We start from the raw sequence: 17,312 nt of genomic DNA on the forward strand, positions 1-17,312 counted from the left end.
CATGCACAAAAGTTTTACTGCTCTAACAATACCACTTGTAGTTATAGTAGTAAAATGCTGCCCCACTGCAAAGCACATTTATATTGCTAAAGATGTCTTCACACTAGGGGTTACACCAGCATAAATGTATTAGTAAAAAAATAAGTCAAACCTCTGAAAGTTATGCCAATACTGTGTGTATATCAGTTACAGGGATTGACAAAATCACACAACCAAGTAAAACACTGCGTTTATACCTGTTTAATTTTTTTAATTAGGCTTTTGATTGATAGCATTTATGATATACCAACAAGTAGTTGTAGCACAATTATCACTGTTATTGCACTACTTACTACAGGCTGTTCCACTTCAAATTACTATAATTATTTTATCTTGATTCTGAACTGTAACTAGCATTAAATACCTTACAACTTTACAGACAATGAAAACGTAGCTCCACTATTGCCTATTCCCTTAAGTGGTGGAAAAATTATATTCATTTACAAACATTTTAATGATTACCTCCACGCTTACTAGAGAAAGTAAGAAAACATCATCATTGGAGGATTTGTTTTTCTATTTTATTATTGAGCATCATATATGAAATGTTAGTTTGAAATAGCATCATACCAAAAATAAGAATTAAAAATACATGGAACTCAAAGTAAATTTAAGTTCTAAACACAAATATTATTTTGAGAGTCTAGTTACTATAATGACAGTCATTTACACCACTTTTTCTGATTACAGGCCATAGCTATTATAGAAACAGATCAATCTACCAGCTAGTGAGAAACCCACAGCTCAGTAGCCATTCACGTGTATCCTGGTACTATATGCAATCTTTACAGCGATCACCATTTCATATGCAGAATTAACTTAGTATTTTCCTCCGGAAACTTACTAGTCTTTTGAGGGACATTTTCAAAGAACAGGCGTTTTGCTTGCATTAAAAAACTGAAATTATGCCTGTCGTTGCTTGTGTCTGGGATGAGTTTTACAGTACACAAACAGTCGTCCACGTCTGCGAACAATAAAACAGTCCTTACAACGCCTTTTGATTACACCTTTTGTTTTCATCCCCATAACCGTCTGTACGACTGGAAGCTGGCTGCTTGCAAGCAGTGGCTGACCTGCCAGGCTGCGCTTCTTGGCGACCAACGCTGGCGCGGCCGCTAGGAAGTGTCCGAAGCCCAGGGAAGAAAAGGGCAGGCGCGGGGGCGCGCCGTGCCGCAGGTAACGCAGCGGGGTGGCGGCAGCCGCCAGTAGGGTCTTCACGAGCAGAGCCGCCATGTTGTCACACCTGCGGCAGAAGAAACAAGTGAGCCCCAGGCGCGCCCAGGCAGGGCCCTAGCGACCCCACCCCACTGGCCACCAGCGCAGCCACCAACAGACCGCGCCCCGCCGGCCGCGGGGAACGGGCCCAAGCAGGCACCCGGGCTGTCCCGGCTCACAGCGGGGCAGGGAAGCCCCTGGACCCCGGCGCTGCCATGAGCGGGACACAGCCCGGCCCGTGCGAGGCGGGCCCCGCTCGCCGATAGGGAACTGGCGAACCCGGGCCAGGCCCCCGCAACGGCATCGCCCCCCGTCCGAGCCACCGACCTTCGCTCGCCAGCGCCGTAGCAGTTGCGGCAGGGACTGAGGCGGCGGGGAGCAAGGAGCGCGGCTCGGGATCGGCGGGGTCACGTGAAGAAAGCGGCGCTGCCAGCTGTCGCGAGCCGAGCCCTCGCGCCACAACCCAAGCGAGTCCGCGCCTGCGCCACCCCAGCGCGGCCCACAGGGAGGGACGGCGGGCCCCATACTGCGGTGTCACGTGCCGAACTGCGCCTCCTCCGGGGCAAAGCGTGCTGCGCATGTGCAGTGGCAGCACCAGGCTGCTCGATCACGTGGTGGAGTCAAAATGGCAGCGTCGTGCTCGACCTTCCGCGGAGTGTTGTTGCTAAGGCGCCTCGCTCCACTTCGGGTGGCGGCCGCTCCCCCGCAGAGAGGCCAAGGCGCGCGCGTGTCTGCGAGTGGCGAGAGCGTGACGCACACGGGACAGGTAACGTTACTGTGCGGGCTGGGGCTGCTGGCTTCCCCGAGCTGTGCCGCCCCGGGTGGGGTCGCTGAGTGGCCCCAAGGGACGCGGTCCCGGCCACAGCACAAAAGCCAGGGGGCTTCCCGGCGTTGGGAGCTATTTGCCGGCTCCGGGGCGCGCGGCTCCTGCGCCGCTCTCCTATTTGGGTTTCCTGTGTCTTTAGTGCTTTGCATGTCCTGGGGGTAGGGTGTCACTCCCCTGCCCCTTCCGCTCCCTTTTAACCTGGTGTGTTGTGGTAGCCAGAATCCCCAGTCAGATCAGGGCGCTGCTGCGTTTGTGCACAGTACAAATATGTGATCAGGTCTACTTTGTTGGAGTGTTCAAATCGGTTTGTGCTTTTGATTAAGGGCATCCACGCTAGCGATTCCCTGTTGCTATAATACTTGCACCTGCGCTAGAATTAGCTTTTATCAATGGAACTGTGTGTTGTTCTCTTTAGCAGGCCCCTCAGCTGATGTATGTAATTCACCAGCTGAGGGCATGTCTACACTTACTGGGGGATCAGCTGTGCTGCAATCATTGCAGTGAGTGTCGATTTAGTGGGTCTGGTGAAGACACCCCAAATCAATGAGAGAGCACTCTCCAATCGATTTGTGTACTCCACCTTCCCAAGGGCTTGTCTATGCTTACTGGGTGATCGATGCATCAGCGATCAATTAGTAGGTCTAGTGAAGATCCCCTCGACTTCTGTACTCTACCTGAACAAGAAGCGCAAGGGGAGTCAACAGGAGAGCGTAATGTAGTGTGGACAACGCAGCAGGTAGATCTAAGTATGTCAACTTCAGCTATGTTATTCACTTTGCTGAATTTGCATAACTTAGATCAATCTCTCCCCATAGCGTAGACATAGCCTGGATGGGAGACGCTCTGCTGTCGACACAGCGCAGTGTAGCCACGTAACTGAAATTGCACAAATTAGATAGATTTACCATAGTAGTGTAGGCCAGACGTGAGATTGCACTTTCACTGCCATGCTCTTTACAGCCCCTCACAGTATTTCTCCTCCCCAGCAATGCCCCCATGGGTCCTCTCTATATTCCTCCCTTACTTTCTCTACAGGCCCTGGATAATAATTCAGTTGTGGATTGGTGACTGAGACTACAGCCCTCACAGTATGTCTCTCCCTCTCTGTATGATTTCCCCTTAACTCTAGTAATTGTCTCCTGTCTCTGGTTCACCAACTGAGGAGTGTCACAGAACTAAAGATAACTACTGCAAGTGTTTGGTACGTGGACATATACGGTAGACGTGGCTGAGTGGATTATTATGTGAGGATTACGTGATGAGAGTGCAGTCTCATCTGATGATCCCCAGCTGGATTGTTTGCTAAGGACCTAGGGGCAGATTTTGGGGAGGTAACTGGAAAATGGATGGAAGGGGACACTTTTGGGGAGAGTAGAATACTGTGTGGGGGTGAGTAGAATGGGGAATGGCCAGGGCTCTATTAACCTTTTGTGGGTCTGGCACCAAACATATTTGTGGGCCCCCATGTAGTCGTTATGGGCCCCTTCTGAATGTGACCCCGGCATCATTGGCCCTATAGTAAACCCTGTACTGCTGGGATGCGGATGAAAACATTTATTCAAAAAGAAAATAAGATATTTGAAGCCACACTGTATCGATACCTCCACTCAGCCTGTTGAGAACAAATTGGGCTAACATCAATATACTCAGGGTACTCTTGAATTTGGTTTATTTATGTGGGAGTGGTTGTTCGTTTGTTTTTTCTTTTTTTGTTAAAACACTCAGGGCCTGCTTGGGGCCTGAGCACACAAGTTTAATTAGCACATTTTTGAGCCATATTAAGCCCAGTCAGTGGAATTGCACCTGCACCTCCCCACCGCCTCCACCCAAAATTATGTTTTATGAATACATTTTTTGAAAGCTGTATTTTCTACTTTGGTACAATAATATTTACAAAACCTTTTTAAATGTTAGTTTCTTTAGCCTGTTTCTCCCTTTGCCTCACCATCTCTTATGACTCCAAGTGAAACTGTTAAGTTACTGGGGTGGAGTGTGGGGAATTGTTGGTGCCCATCTTTTGCAGGGAGAAAGGGCCACTGGGAGAGACATGCTTTACCACCAAGGCTACCACAATCCAGCCTCAAGCCAGTCCCCCATCCTTCACACCTGGGCTCTCCCCCTTGTCCATCATACTGTTCTCCCCTCCCTGCCCCCAACTAAATCCCACTTCACACAAGGGCTCTCCTCAATCTCCTTTATACTGCCAGTATACTCCTGTGGTAATTCTGCACCACTGCACATGCAGAATTTGCACAGAAATTAATGTTGTGTGCACAGAATTTCCTTTTTCTCCCACAGAAATGGGCTGCAGAGCTGTTGGTGGCCACGAGGGGCTTCTGGACTATACACTGTGGGGGGAGGAGGGAGAGAGGAGCAGCAGGGGGGTTCCTGGAGGAAGGAGGCAGCATGCAGGAAATTCCACAGAAGCCTGGGACCCAGTATCAGGCTATTTCTTCCTCTGGATCCCTAGGCTCTGGAGGGTGGTGGTGGGGAGGGTGCAGGGGGAGGGGTGCTTGCAGTTGGGCTCTGGGCAGTAGGGGGTCCCTGGGCTAGGAAGGCTCCACATCTGGGCTCTGGGTGAGGAGGGAGTGTGTGTGTCTGGACTGGGGGGACCCCTGTGACTGGGCTCTGAGGGGTAGGGGGTGCGGGTATCTGGGCTGGGGGGGCCCCACGCTAGGTTCTGAGGAATAGTGTGTGAGTGTCTGGGCATGGGGAGCTCTGCAGCTGGGCTCTGGGGGAACAGGGGGTGTGGCTGTTTGGGGGGGCACCCCATAGCTGGGCTGTGGAGGAGGAGGGGGGTATGAGTGTCTGGGCTGGGGGGGTACCGCGGCTGGGCTCTGTGGGTGGTAGGGGGTGTGGATGTCTGACCCTCCCCCTCCCCCCCCCCCAGCTGGGCTGAGTGAGGGGGCAAAGAAACAGGGGTTTCTTTCTCTGCTCCTGCGGGAATTTTTTTGTCTGTATTGTTAGACATAGTTGCTGACAGGTATTTCAAAATGAATTACCAAATAATTGAAACTGGTGTGATTACGTAGTGTTGTTTTGACAAATAAAATATGCAGAATTTTGCGGAATTTTAAAATATTGTACACAGAATGTTTAATTTTGGGTGGCAGAATTCCCCTAGGCTCATCCCCCACTTTCACCCACAGGGCTGTCGCCTCCCTCCTACTGTCGTTCCCGAGCCAACCCCCACCTTCAACCCAGACTCTTTTCTCTGCCCCCTCTCCCTCCCGCCAGTCACCGCCAGGTCCTCCATTGCACCCGGACTCGTTTCTTTCCCCCAAACCGTGCTCTACCACCTCCCCTCCCTGGAGTGCAGAGAAATGTTTCTGGGCATTCCCACTGGCAGGGGGCATGGCAGCCAGCACCCCCAATGGTGCTCAAGGGCTCCCCCTTCTCTTCCCCCCCATCGCAAAGCTGCAGGGTTGAGACAGTGCCCAGAAGCCCTTAGCCAGGCATCAGGGTCACCTGGGCGAGGGTGCTGGGGGGCACACACTGGGAGTCACAGCATTGCTGCTACCCACTGCCCCATCAAAGCAGGGGAGATGCAGGAGTGGGAAGGGCTGAGCCAGGAGCCTCCACCCTGTGCCCCATGTGGGTGGGAAGCATGGGGGGGATCAGCACCCCCAGCACCAGGAACCTTCTCCCTGCGCCATTTCCTTGGTTTGGATTTTTTTTTTTTTTTTTTGGTCTGCTCCACTGCCACCTGCAGTTAAACTGGGGCAGTGTGGCATGGGGCATTTTGGGAGTAGTCGTGCAGCTGGCGGCGCAGGTCCAAAGGCCCTGGTGGAACGCAGCAGTGTGCGAACTACAACTCCCAGCATACTCCGTAACACCAAGTCCCTGTTGCGCCTGCATGCTCTGCTTCCTGGACTGCTGAGCATTTTCAGCAGGTGCTGGGAAGTTGCTGACTCTTCACATTGCCAGGCTGTGGTTAGGGCTGGATTAACCTTTTGTGGGTACCCATGTAGTCGTTATGGGCCCCTTCCAAGTTTGGGCCCGGCACGATGGCACCATTGTAAACCCTGTACTGGGTGTGGCTGTGGGGCAGAGAGGAGATTCTCTAGTGGCAAACACAGGAGGTTCACTGACTGAAGGAGTTGTCTACTCTGACAGCAAATCTAAGAGACCAGTCCCTGGTTTGAAGACTTTTTAAGATTAATTTTCATTATAGTGTAGATTTAAATGAAAACTGAATTTGAAGGGGAAGAGGAAAGCTAAAATTGTCATGATGATCACAAGCATCCTACAGGCGTAACATTTGTGCCACTTTTTCTCTCTGTCCTCTGTGTAGGAGGAGCCTGCTTAATGGGAGATTTAGTTTTTAACCCTGCTCAGACTGTAGTCAATTTGACAATGAGCGTTCTGAGAGCAGACAGCAGTGTCACAGCTGCTTGTTATCCCCAGAGCCCCTTCTGCCAGAATGATTGGTCAGAACTAAGGCTTGTGCTTAGTGTTTCCATTTCCTTCCACTCACTGCGGCAGTGTCAGAGAAAGGCAGAATTGAGTGCTTTGGTTGTCCCTCAAAATGTACTTGCAAAGCAGAATTTATCTAGTATCTCCAGGTGATGATAAAGTGAGATACATACAGTACTTCACAGGTACTTTTGTAGGGCAGAGTAAAGAGTTGGAGAGTAGTATTAATTATAGAAACAAACTAGTTAATTTTAAAATAGGAGTTGATTATTTGGGGAATGTCATAGTTATAGAGTTTAAGGCCAGAAGGGACCATTAGATCATCCTAATCTGACCTGTAAGTTGCAGGCTACCAACACCATCCAGCACACTGGTCTAATTTTGGTTGTTGGGTTTAAAGTATTACAGCTCACAGGAGACTAGGCTATTATGTGCCAGAGACAGAGAATAGGAGGTACCAAGGCATACCAGGACCCAAGGCCTACAGAATAGTAGGAAAGTGATGATCTGATAATCCTGACAAGTGACCCACACCCATGTGCTGCAGAGGAGGCAGAAACCCATAGAGTCATTGCGAGTGTGACTTGGGGGTAAAATTCCTTCCTGACCTCACATATGGTTAGATCCTGAACATGTAAGCACCTGAGAGAGAAAATGCTCTGTGCCACCTCAGAGCCCTGGCCTAGCCCACCAGTGTCTCATCTCCAGCTGTGGCCATCCCTGATGTTTCTGAAGACTGAGATATTTTTTTTTAAAAAGAGTACAGTGAAGGGGGTGGGCAGTGGATCCTGCTCTGAACACCTGCCGTTAGCTAGCTGAAACCCTGAAACAACAGTAAGTTACCAGGACCAGGTGATGTTCACCCAAGAGTTCTGAAGGAAATATGAAACTGCAGAACTACTAACTGTGTTATGTAACTTGTCATTTAAATCAGCTTCTGTACCAAATGACTGAAGGATAGCTAATGTGACACCAATGTTTAAGAGAGGCTCCAGAGGTGATCTTGGCAATTACAGGCCAGTAAGCCTAACTTCAGTACCAGGCAAATTGGTTGACGCTATAATAAAGAACAGAATTATCAGACACATAGATCAACTTGTGTTGGGGAAGAGTCAACAGGGTTTTTGTAAGAGGAAATCATGCCTCACCAATCTATTAAAATTCTTTTGAGGGGGTCAACAAACATGCGGACAAGGGTGATCCAGTAGATATCGTGTACTAGGACATTTAGAAAGTCGTTGATAAAGTCCCTCACCAAAGACTCTTAAGCAAAGTAGGCAGTCATGGGATAAGAGGGAAGGTCCTCTCATGAATCAGTAACTGGTTGAAAGATAGAAAACAAAGGGTAGGAATAAATGGTCAGTTTTAACAGTGGAGAGAGGTAAGTAGTGGTGTCTCCCAGGGATCTGTACTAGGACCAGTACTGTTCAATATATTAATAAATGATCTGGAAAAGGGGCAGACAGTGAGGAGGCAAAATTTGTAGATGAGACTCAAGATAGTTAAGTCCAAAGCAGACTACAAAGAGTTGCAAAGGGATTTCACAAAATTGGGTGACTGGGAAACAAAATGGCAGATGATATTCAATGTTGATAAATGCAAAGAAATGCATATTGGAAAACATAACCCCAACTATATATACAAAATTATGGGGTCTGAATTACCAGTTACCACTCCCTAAAGAGATCTTGGAACGGACCATGTTTATGGATTGGATGCAGATATAAATTTTGTATCAGAGCAGGGATCTATTAAGACAGAAGATATCATAATGTCACTATATAAATCCATGATATGACCACAACTTGAATACTGCATGCAGTTTTGCCACCTTCTCAAAAAAGATATATTAGAAAAAGTACAGAAAAAGGCAACAAAAATGATTAACGGTATGGAACAGCATCCATATGAGGAGAGATTAAAAAGACTTGGAGTTTTCATTTTGGAAAAGAGATGATTATAAGAGGGGATCTGATAGTGGTCTATAATCATGACTGTTGTGGAGAAAGTAAAGGAGGACCTGTGGAACTCATTGCCAGGGGTATGTTGTAAAGGCCAAACTATAATGGGGTTAAAAAAAGAACTAGATAGATTGATGGATGATAGTTCCATCAATGTCTTTTTAGCTAAGGTGGTAAGGGATGCAACCGCATACTCTGGGTGACCCTAGCCTCTGATCGCCAGAGTGGATGACGATGATTGCCTATTCCATTCATTCCCACTGAAGCACCTGCCATTGGCCACTTTCAGACGATAGAAAGGCTAGATGGACCATTAGTCTGACTCAGTATGGCCGTTCTTATGTTCTAAATGGTATCATTTGCCCATTTGAAATATTTTGTGGGAAGTGATAACTCCATCCTCAATCCCCATCCTCGAGATGTCAATGAACTTGAAGCCCAGAAAGCCAATTTCACTTTTGTTTTGAACTGCCAGCAGATTTTTATTGTATTTTAAATATTCGTATCCCTTAGTCATGGTAACTGCTTTCTAATTAAGATGCAACTTATTTTGTATTTCAGGTTTATGAAGAAAATGACTACAGGAAGGTTCGATTTGTTGCACGACAGAAGGAGGTAAAACACATTGTATCTAGACTCCTCAGGATATGATTTTAATTTTCTTGGGTAATGATGCCTTAAATATTCAGGTTTATTAAAATAAATATTTTTAATGTCCACAATTTTAAAAATTTGTTACAAAGTAGAAATTACGGATCTGTTTTACTCTGTCTTCGAACCAGTTACTCCTCCAGACTCTCGCTGATGTGTACTGCTTTGCTTTGATGTCAGACTCCTCTGTTCCACAGCTTTGATCTAGGGAATTGTCTACATGTGGATTCAGAGTAACAGCCATGTTAGTCTGTATTCGCAAAAAGAAAAGGAGTACTTGTGGCACCTTAGAGACTAACCAATTTATTTGAGCATAAGCTTTCGTGAGCTACAGCTCACTTCATCGGATGCATACTGTGGAAAGCAGAGAAGATCTTTTTATATACACAAACCATGAAAAAATGGGTGTTTACCACTACAAAAGGTTTTCTCTCCCCCCATCCCACTCTCCTGCCGGTAATAGCTTATCTAAAGTGATCACTCTCCTTACAATGTGTATGATAATCAAGGTGGGCCATTTCCAGCACAAATCCAGGGTTTAACAAGAACGTCTGGGGGGTGGGGTAGGAAAAAACAAGGGGAAATACCTTGCATAATGACTTAGCCACTCCCAGTCTCTATTCAAGCCTAAGTTAATTGTATCCAATTTGCAAATGAATTCCAATTCAACAGTCTCTCGCTGGAGTCTGGTTTTGAAGTTTTTCTGTTGTAATATCACAACTTTCATGTCTGTAATCGCATGACCAGAGAGATTGAAGTGTTCTCCGACTGGTTTATGAATGTTATAATTCTTGACATCTGATTTGTGTCCATTTATTCTTTTACGTAGAGACTGTCCAGTTTGACCAATGTACATGGCAGAGGGGCATTGCTGGCACATGATGGCATATATCACATTGGTGGATGTGCAGGAGAACGAGCCTCTGATAGCGTGGCTGATGTAATTAGGCCCTTTGATGGTGTCCCCTGAATAGATATGTGGGCACAGTTGGCAACGGGCTTTGTTGCAGGGATAGGTTCCTGGGTTAGTGGTTCTGTTGTATGGTATGTGGTGAGTATTTGCTTCAGGTTGGGGGGCTCTCTGTAGGCAAGGACTGGCCTGTCTCCCAAGATTTGTGAGTGTGTTGGGTCATCCTTCAGGATAGGTTGTAGATCCTTAATAATGCGTTGGAGGGGTTTTAGTTGGGGGCTGAAGGTGACGGCTAGTGGCGTTCTGTTATTTTCTTTGTTAGGCCTGTCCTGTAGTAGGTGACTTCTGGGAACTCTTCTGGCTCTATCAATCTGTTTCTTCACTTCCGCAGGTGGGTATTGTAGTTGTAAGAAAGCCTGATAGAGATCTTGTAGGTGTTTGTCTCTGTGTGAGGGGTTGGAGCAAATGCGGTTGTATTGCAGAGCTTGGCTGTAGACAATGGATCGTGTGGTGTGGTCAGGGTGAAAGCTGGAGGCATGTAGGTAGGAATAGCGGTCAGTGGTTTTCTGGTATAGGGTGGTGTTTATGTGACCATCATTTATTAGCACTGTAGTGTCCAGGAAGTGGATCTCTTGTGTGGACTGGACCAGGCTGAGGTTGATGGTGGGATGGAAATTGTTGAAATCATGGTGGAATTCCTCAAGTGCTTCTTTTCCAAGGGTCCAGATGATGAAGATGTCATCAATATAGAGCAAGTAGAGTAGGGGCGTTAGGGGACAAGAGCTAAGGAAGCGTTGTTCTAAGTCAGCCATAAAAATTTTGGCATACTGTGGGGCCATGCGGGTACCCATAGCAGTGCCGCTGATTTGAAGATATACATTGTCACCAAATGTGAAATAGTTATGGGTAAGGACAAAGTCACAAAGCTCAGCTACCAGGTTAGCCGTGACATTATTGGGGATAGTGTTCTTGACGGCTTGTAGTACATCTTTCTGTGGAATGTTGGTGTAGAGGGCTTCTACATCCATAGGGGCCAGGATGGTGTTATTCAGGAACAGCTATTAACCCACTGGGTTAAGATAAACAGGAACAAGGCACTCTAAGGGCTTGTCTACACTTACATTTTATAGCGCTCTAACTTGCTGGCTCAGGGGTGCGAAAAATCACCCCTCTGAGCGCAGCAAGTCTGAGCACTTTAAAACGCTAATGTGGACAGGCTCCAAGCGCTGGAAGCCTTGCTCCCAGCGCGCGGAGCTAATCCCCTTGTGAAGGTGGATTACCAGGAGCACTGAGAAAGCTCTCTCCCAGTGCTCACGTGCACCCACACTCACACTTCAAAACCATGCTGCGGGAGTGCTCCCGCGACAGTGCTTCAGAGTTTCCAGTGTAGCCATGCCCTTATTCTGGAATAAGTGTGTCTACATATGTAGTTATCTGGAATAGCACCATGAGTAGACAAGCCTTAAATGTGTATTTACTAACTCCTACTCCCTCAAATATTGTTACTCTGGAGAATTTCCTCTTACACTTTTTAAAACTTTTATATATTGGTTACTAAATTTTAGGTAATAACAATATATTTTATTCCATCTACTCAATGAAAATCAAATTCTCCCAAACTGGATTAAATCCATAGATTAATGTAAAAGTATTCAAGGAAAATGATAGCGATTAGATATTTGATACATATTTATTATTTGAATTGTGGTAGCACTTAGAGTCCCTAATGACATGAAGCCCCTATTGTTCTAGGTGCTGTAATAACACATAGTGAGAGAGGAACCACATTTCATACAGAATTTTAGTACTATATTACTGTTTGACTGTCCTTTATAATAATGAATGATCTTTCTGTGGAAGCTTACTTTGTCTTGATCTTTCCAGCTGCAGTTTCAAATAGAGCAACAATAGTGCTCAATTATAGCAGAGTACTGATCACGATTCGCTTAGTTAAAATCACATAACATTTTCCATTATAACTGACTTTTCAGTTGTTACAGTTGGTTGAAAACTTTCTATGTTTTGTCTTAGTCTAAAGGCTGAGTTGTTTTGTAAAGTTGAGCAAGAATGTTTCATCTGTTTTTTTGAGCATGACAAGGTTGATGAAAGAATTGGAAAACGTACCTTATTACTCAAAGAACTGTTATGATAATTGGACCTACAAATTTACTTTACTTGTTAGCTCAACTGTTAGCTCAACTTACACTAATAAGCAGTGTAAGTTCATGAGATGTCACAATAACCTGTAACAAATATTGACGGGAAAAGGTGCAAAAGTGAGACAGACTGAATTAGTCCAAACAAAAAAGATAAGACTCAAGGACTGTGTTAAGATCATGCTTGGTAACAAGAGAAGTGTAGAACCAGAAATCAGTGAATCAAAATTGGTGTGTATGAAACTAGGTGTAATTGGTGGACAAAATAATGAGGGGATGGGCTATTCCTCCCATCATTCCCTTTTGGGGTCCTTAAAGAAAGCATTTGGGAGAAAAATTGGTTACTGGAATGAGCTTCGTTATCATGGCTGCTATCCTCCCTCCCTCTGGTCTCCTTGGACTCACGATGAGGATGAAGAAGGTTCAGAGAGATGTCCTGAGCAGACCAGACCAGGCAAGGAAGAAGGAGCCAAATAACATTGCTACCTCCACTGGCTTTGGCTAAATCCCAAATACCACCTGAGATGTGAGACTTTTTCTTACCCTTCCCCCACTTGCGTGTTCTTTTTCCTTCCCTACCTGATTTCTTCTCTTTTACGATTCTTTTTCCATCTCTCTAAAAAGAGTCTGGCTTAGTCTGCTAAGACTTTATATTTTGCAACACTGCTATAAGCCTGTGACTAGCAAGAGGCAGCTAAAACCGATGCCTTAAATAACCTGACGCTTGTATGAGTTTGCCAGGCCTGAGAGTGCATGATAAGACTGTACTGTGCCTGTGTTTCTCCAGCAGTAAGGTTGCAAGTGAAAGTCAACACCAGAGACACAACTGCAGCTTCTGTCTTTGCTGTTCTTTTTCTCTCCCTTTGTGTGTGTGTTTCTTGTTTTGTCATCTTAGGAAACAGGATTGGACTTTAACAACAACAGCAATAACAAGAGCTCTAGCTCATCTCTACTAAATTCTTATTTCCCCAAAAGGACAGTTATTACTATCTTTAATATCACTTAAAAGATTGTCAAACAAGGATTTTTTTCCTTCTTAAAAAGTCTCCGGTTAAAGGGAACAAGGGGGGCATGTTGAAATGAAAGTCTTCTTTATATTTCAATATATATATATTTTATATATATAAAGTCTGCTTTATATTTCAGATACTTTGACTGTTATCAACCTTCTTTTCTGTATCTTTAATAAAAAGTTAGGATTTTTAATGGTCTGTTTGCCATGATTCTAAGCAGGCTTATGTCTCTGTATACCAAAGCTTGTTTAAAACTGCTTAATGTCGGACAGTAATTGGGTCATATTGACACCTTTAACTGCTTGGGCTCGTATATTCCATTGGCCTTCTTGGCAACAAGGGCACACGGTTGACTCATATCCAGCTTCATCCAGCTTTTGGATGAAAGGAAAGCAGTGGATGTATTGTTTCTTGACTTTAGCAAAGCTTTTGACACGGTCTCCCACAGTATTCTTGTCAGCAAGTTAAAGAAGTATGGGCTGGATGAATGCACTATAGGGTGGGTAGAAAGTTGGCTAGATTGTCTGGCTCAACGGGTAGTGATCAATGGCTCCATGTCTAGTTGGCAGCCGGTGTCAAGTGGAGTGCCCCAGGGGTTGGTCCTGGGGCCGGTTTTGTTCAATATCTTCATAAATGATCTGGAGGATGGTGTGGGTTGCACTGTCAGCAAATTTGCGGATGATACTAAACTGGGAGGAGTGGTAGATACGCTGGAGGGATAGGATACAGAGGGATCTAGACAAATTGGAGGATTGGGCCAAAAGAAATCTGATGAGGTTCAATAAGGATAAGTGCAGGGTCCTGCACTTAGGATGGAAGAACCCAATGCACAGCTACAGACTAGGGACCGAATGGCTAGGCAGCAGTTCTGCGGAAAAGGACCTAGGGGTGACAGTGGACGAGAAGCTGGATATGAGTCAGCAGTGTGCCCTTGTTGCCAAGAAGGCCAACGGCATTTTGGGATGTATAAGTAGGGGCATAGCGAGCAGATCGAGGGACGTGATCGTTCCCCTCTATTCGACATTGGTGAGGCCTCTTCTGGAGTACTGTGTCCAGTTTTGGGCCCCACACTACAAGAAGGATGTGGAAAAATTGGAGAGAGTCCAGTGAAGGGCAACAAAAATGATTAGGGGTCTGGAACACATGACTTATGAGGAGAGGCTGAGGGAACTGGGATTGTTTAGTCTGCAGAAGAGAAGAATGAGTGGGGATTTGATAGCTGCTTTCAACTACCTGAGAGGTGGTTCCAGAGAGGATGGTTCTAGACTATTCTCAGTGGTGGAAGAGGACAGGACAAGGAGTAATGGTCTCAAGTTGCAGTGGGGGAGGTTTAGGTTGGATATTAGGAAAAACTTTTTCACTAGGAGGGTGGTGAAACACTGGAATGCGTTGCCTAGGGAGGTGGTGGAATCTCCTTCCTTAGAAGTTTTTAAGGTCAGGCTTGACAAAGCCCTGGCTGGGATGATTTAATTGGGGATTGGTCCTGCTTTGAGCAGGGGGTTGGACTAGATGACCTCCTGAGGTCCCTTCCAACCCTGATATTCTATGATTTTCGTCCACTGTAACCCCTAGGTCCTTTTCTGCAGAACTGCTGCCTAGCCATTCGGTCCCTAGTCTGTAGCGGTGCATGGGATTCTTCACTTCAGGACTCTGCACTTTTCCTTGTTGAACCTCATCAGATTTCTTTTGGCCCAATCCTCCAATTTGTCTAGGTCCCTCTGTATCCTATCCCTACCCTCCAGTGTATCTACCACTCCTCCCAGTTTAGTGTCATTTGAATCCATATTGAGGGTGAAATCCACGCCATCCTCTAGATCATTAATGAAGATATTGAACAAAACCAGCCCAAGGACTCACCCCTTGGGCAGTCCGCTTGATATCGGCTGCCAACTAGACATGGAGCCATTGATCACTACCCATTCAGCCCAACGATCTAGCCAGCTTTCTCTCCACCTTATAGTGCATTCATCCAGCCCATACTTCTTTAACTCGCTGGCAAGAATACTGTGGGAGACCGTGTCAAAAGCTTTGCTAAAGTCAAGGAATAACATGTCCACTGCTTTCCCCTCATCCACAGAGCCAATTATCTCATCCTAGAAGGCAATTAGATTAGTCAGGCATGACTTGCCCTTGGTGAATCCATGCTGACTGTTCCTGATCACTTTCCTTTCCTCTAAGTGCTTCAGAATTGATCCCTTGAGGACCTGCTCCATGATTTTTCCAGGGTCTGAGGTGAGGCTGACTGGCCTGTGGTTCCCTGGATCCTCCTTCTTCCCTTTTTTAAAGATGGGCACTACATTAGCCTTTTTCCAGTCGTCTGGGACCTCTCCTGATCGCCATGAGTTTTCAAAGATAATGGCCAATGGCTCTGCAATCACATCTGCCAACTCCTTTAGCACTCCGGCCCCATGAACTTGTGCTCGTCCAGCTTTTCTAAATAGTCCCGAACCACTTCTTTCTGCACAGAGGGTTGGTCACCTCCTCCCCATGCTGTGCTGCCCAGTGCAGTAATCTGGGAGCTGACCTTGTTCGTGAAGACAGAGGCAAAAAAAGCATTGAATACATTAGCTTTTTCCACATCCTCTGTCACTGTGTTGCCTCCCTCATTCAGTAAGGGGCCCACACTTTCCTTGACTTTCTTCTTGTTGCAAACATACCTGCAGAAACCTTTCTTGTTACTTTTAACATCTCTTGCTAGCTGCAACTCCAGGTGTGATTTGGCCTTCCTGATTTCACTCCTGCATGCTTGAGCAATATTTTTATACTCTTCCTTGGTCATTTGTCCAATCTGCCGCTTCTTGTAAGCTTCTTTTTTGTGTTTAATATCAGCAAGGATTTGACTGTTAAGCCAAGCTGGTCGTCTGCCATATTTACTATTCTTTCTACACATCAGGATGGTTTGTTCCTGTAACCTCAATAAGGATTCTTTAAAATACAGCCAGCTCTCCTGGACTCCTTTCCCCCTCATTTTATTCTCCCAGGAGATGCTGTCCATCAGTTCCCTGAGGGATTCAAAGTCTGCTTTTCTGAAGTCCAGGGTCCATATTCTGCTGCTGACCTTTCTTCCTTGTGTCAGGATCCTGAACTCGACTATCTCATGGTAACTGCCTCCCAGGTTCCCATCCCCTTTTGCTTCCCCTACTAATTCTTCCTGGTTTGTGAGCAGCTGGTCAAGAAGAGCTCTGGCAGGTCAAGAAGAGTTTCCAGGCAGAATAGTTACCTGCCTTCACTGTGTTATTCGTAGCAAAGGACAGTCTCTGTCTAAGCAGGTCTGCTTGCTTCTCTCCTCAGACGGTAACCAGTATAATTGCCCCAGTTATGTTACCTCACCACTTTTCTTAAGCAAACATATTTTATTCTATGATAAAAGCAATACAGAGAAAGCATAGAAGAACCACCATGCATACTAATAAGCTTACCAGACATCACCTCATGCAACACGGGCTCTGGTAGGAGCAATACTTCAACCATGGTTTTAAGTTAATCAAACCCTTTGCTCTGAACAAGAATAACCCATGACTCATTTATCCAGTTTGGCTCTTTGAAGAGACACTGAAGAGGTCATTAGCCAGGCAATGGGTTCCTGCTGAAAGTACAGTTTCAGTAGGATGGATTTGAGGTGGGTCATTTGCATTTTCTCCCCTCCCCCCACCACCTAAGTATTTTTTAGGAAATGCATTTTGCAAGTATTGTCCCAAAAGTCCTTTGAAGTGCCTAAGATCTCCCACAAATTGCATTAGTCCTATTTTTCTGCTAAAGAATTTCCATGCAATTCCCACAATAGTACACAAACCTTTGCATTTTCAATACAATGGACTGCTAAAATACTTGCACTTTAATTCAGTAAGGTTTGTCCAGTATTTTACAGGACATTGTCATATCTGTCTTACTGTTTAAACAACAAACTATGTATCCTAGCTTCAAGTCGCCCAAGAGTAGTGCTAGTGTAACGTAGGAAGCATATGTGAGAGAACATGAGCTGTACTATATTAGATTCTGCTTCTTGAACACACAAGGGACAGAATGTGTGTGTATGCGGGGGGGGGGGGCATTATCCTTATTCTGCTGCTGCCTTAAGGGAGGAAAAGAGATTGAGGTCAGAGTTTCAATCCGAACTCTACATTT

General features: G+C 45.8%; 2 protein-coding genes across 2 annotated transcripts in view; one reads left to right on the forward strand and one right to left on the reverse strand.

Annotated features, from left to right (window-relative positions):
* Window positions 1-942: 942 nt before the first annotated feature.
* MRPL36 (mitochondrial ribosomal protein L36) lies at window positions 943-1,272 on the reverse strand (the record flags this gene model as incomplete). The annotated part of the gene is made up of 1 exon (XM_084621099.1): window positions 943-1,272. The coding sequence occupies one exon, from the start codon at window positions 1,270-1,272 to the stop codon at window positions 943-945; it is 330 nt and encodes a 109-aa protein (XP_084477225.1).
* A 309-nt stretch (window positions 1,273-1,581) lies between these two features.
* NDUFS6 (NADH:ubiquinone oxidoreductase subunit S6) overlaps window positions 1,582-17,312 on the forward strand; it is a 31,579-nt gene continuing 15,848 nt past the window's right edge. Inside the window, exons 1-2 of the mRNA XM_084620300.1 lie at window positions 1,582-2,020; window positions 9,019-9,072. Of these exons, the coding sequence (XP_084476426.1) occupies window positions 1,880-2,020; window positions 9,019-9,072 (195 nt within the window). The 5' untranslated portion in view covers window positions 1,582-1,879. The remainder of the gene's footprint in view (window positions 2,021-9,018; window positions 9,073-17,312) is intronic.

The sequence above is a fragment of the Lepidochelys olivacea genome (genome assembly GCF_965140295.1).
Source record: "Lepidochelys olivacea isolate rLepOli2 genome assembly, chromosome: 2".
Taxonomy (NCBI): Eukaryota; Metazoa; Chordata; order Testudines; family Cheloniidae; genus Lepidochelys; species Lepidochelys olivacea.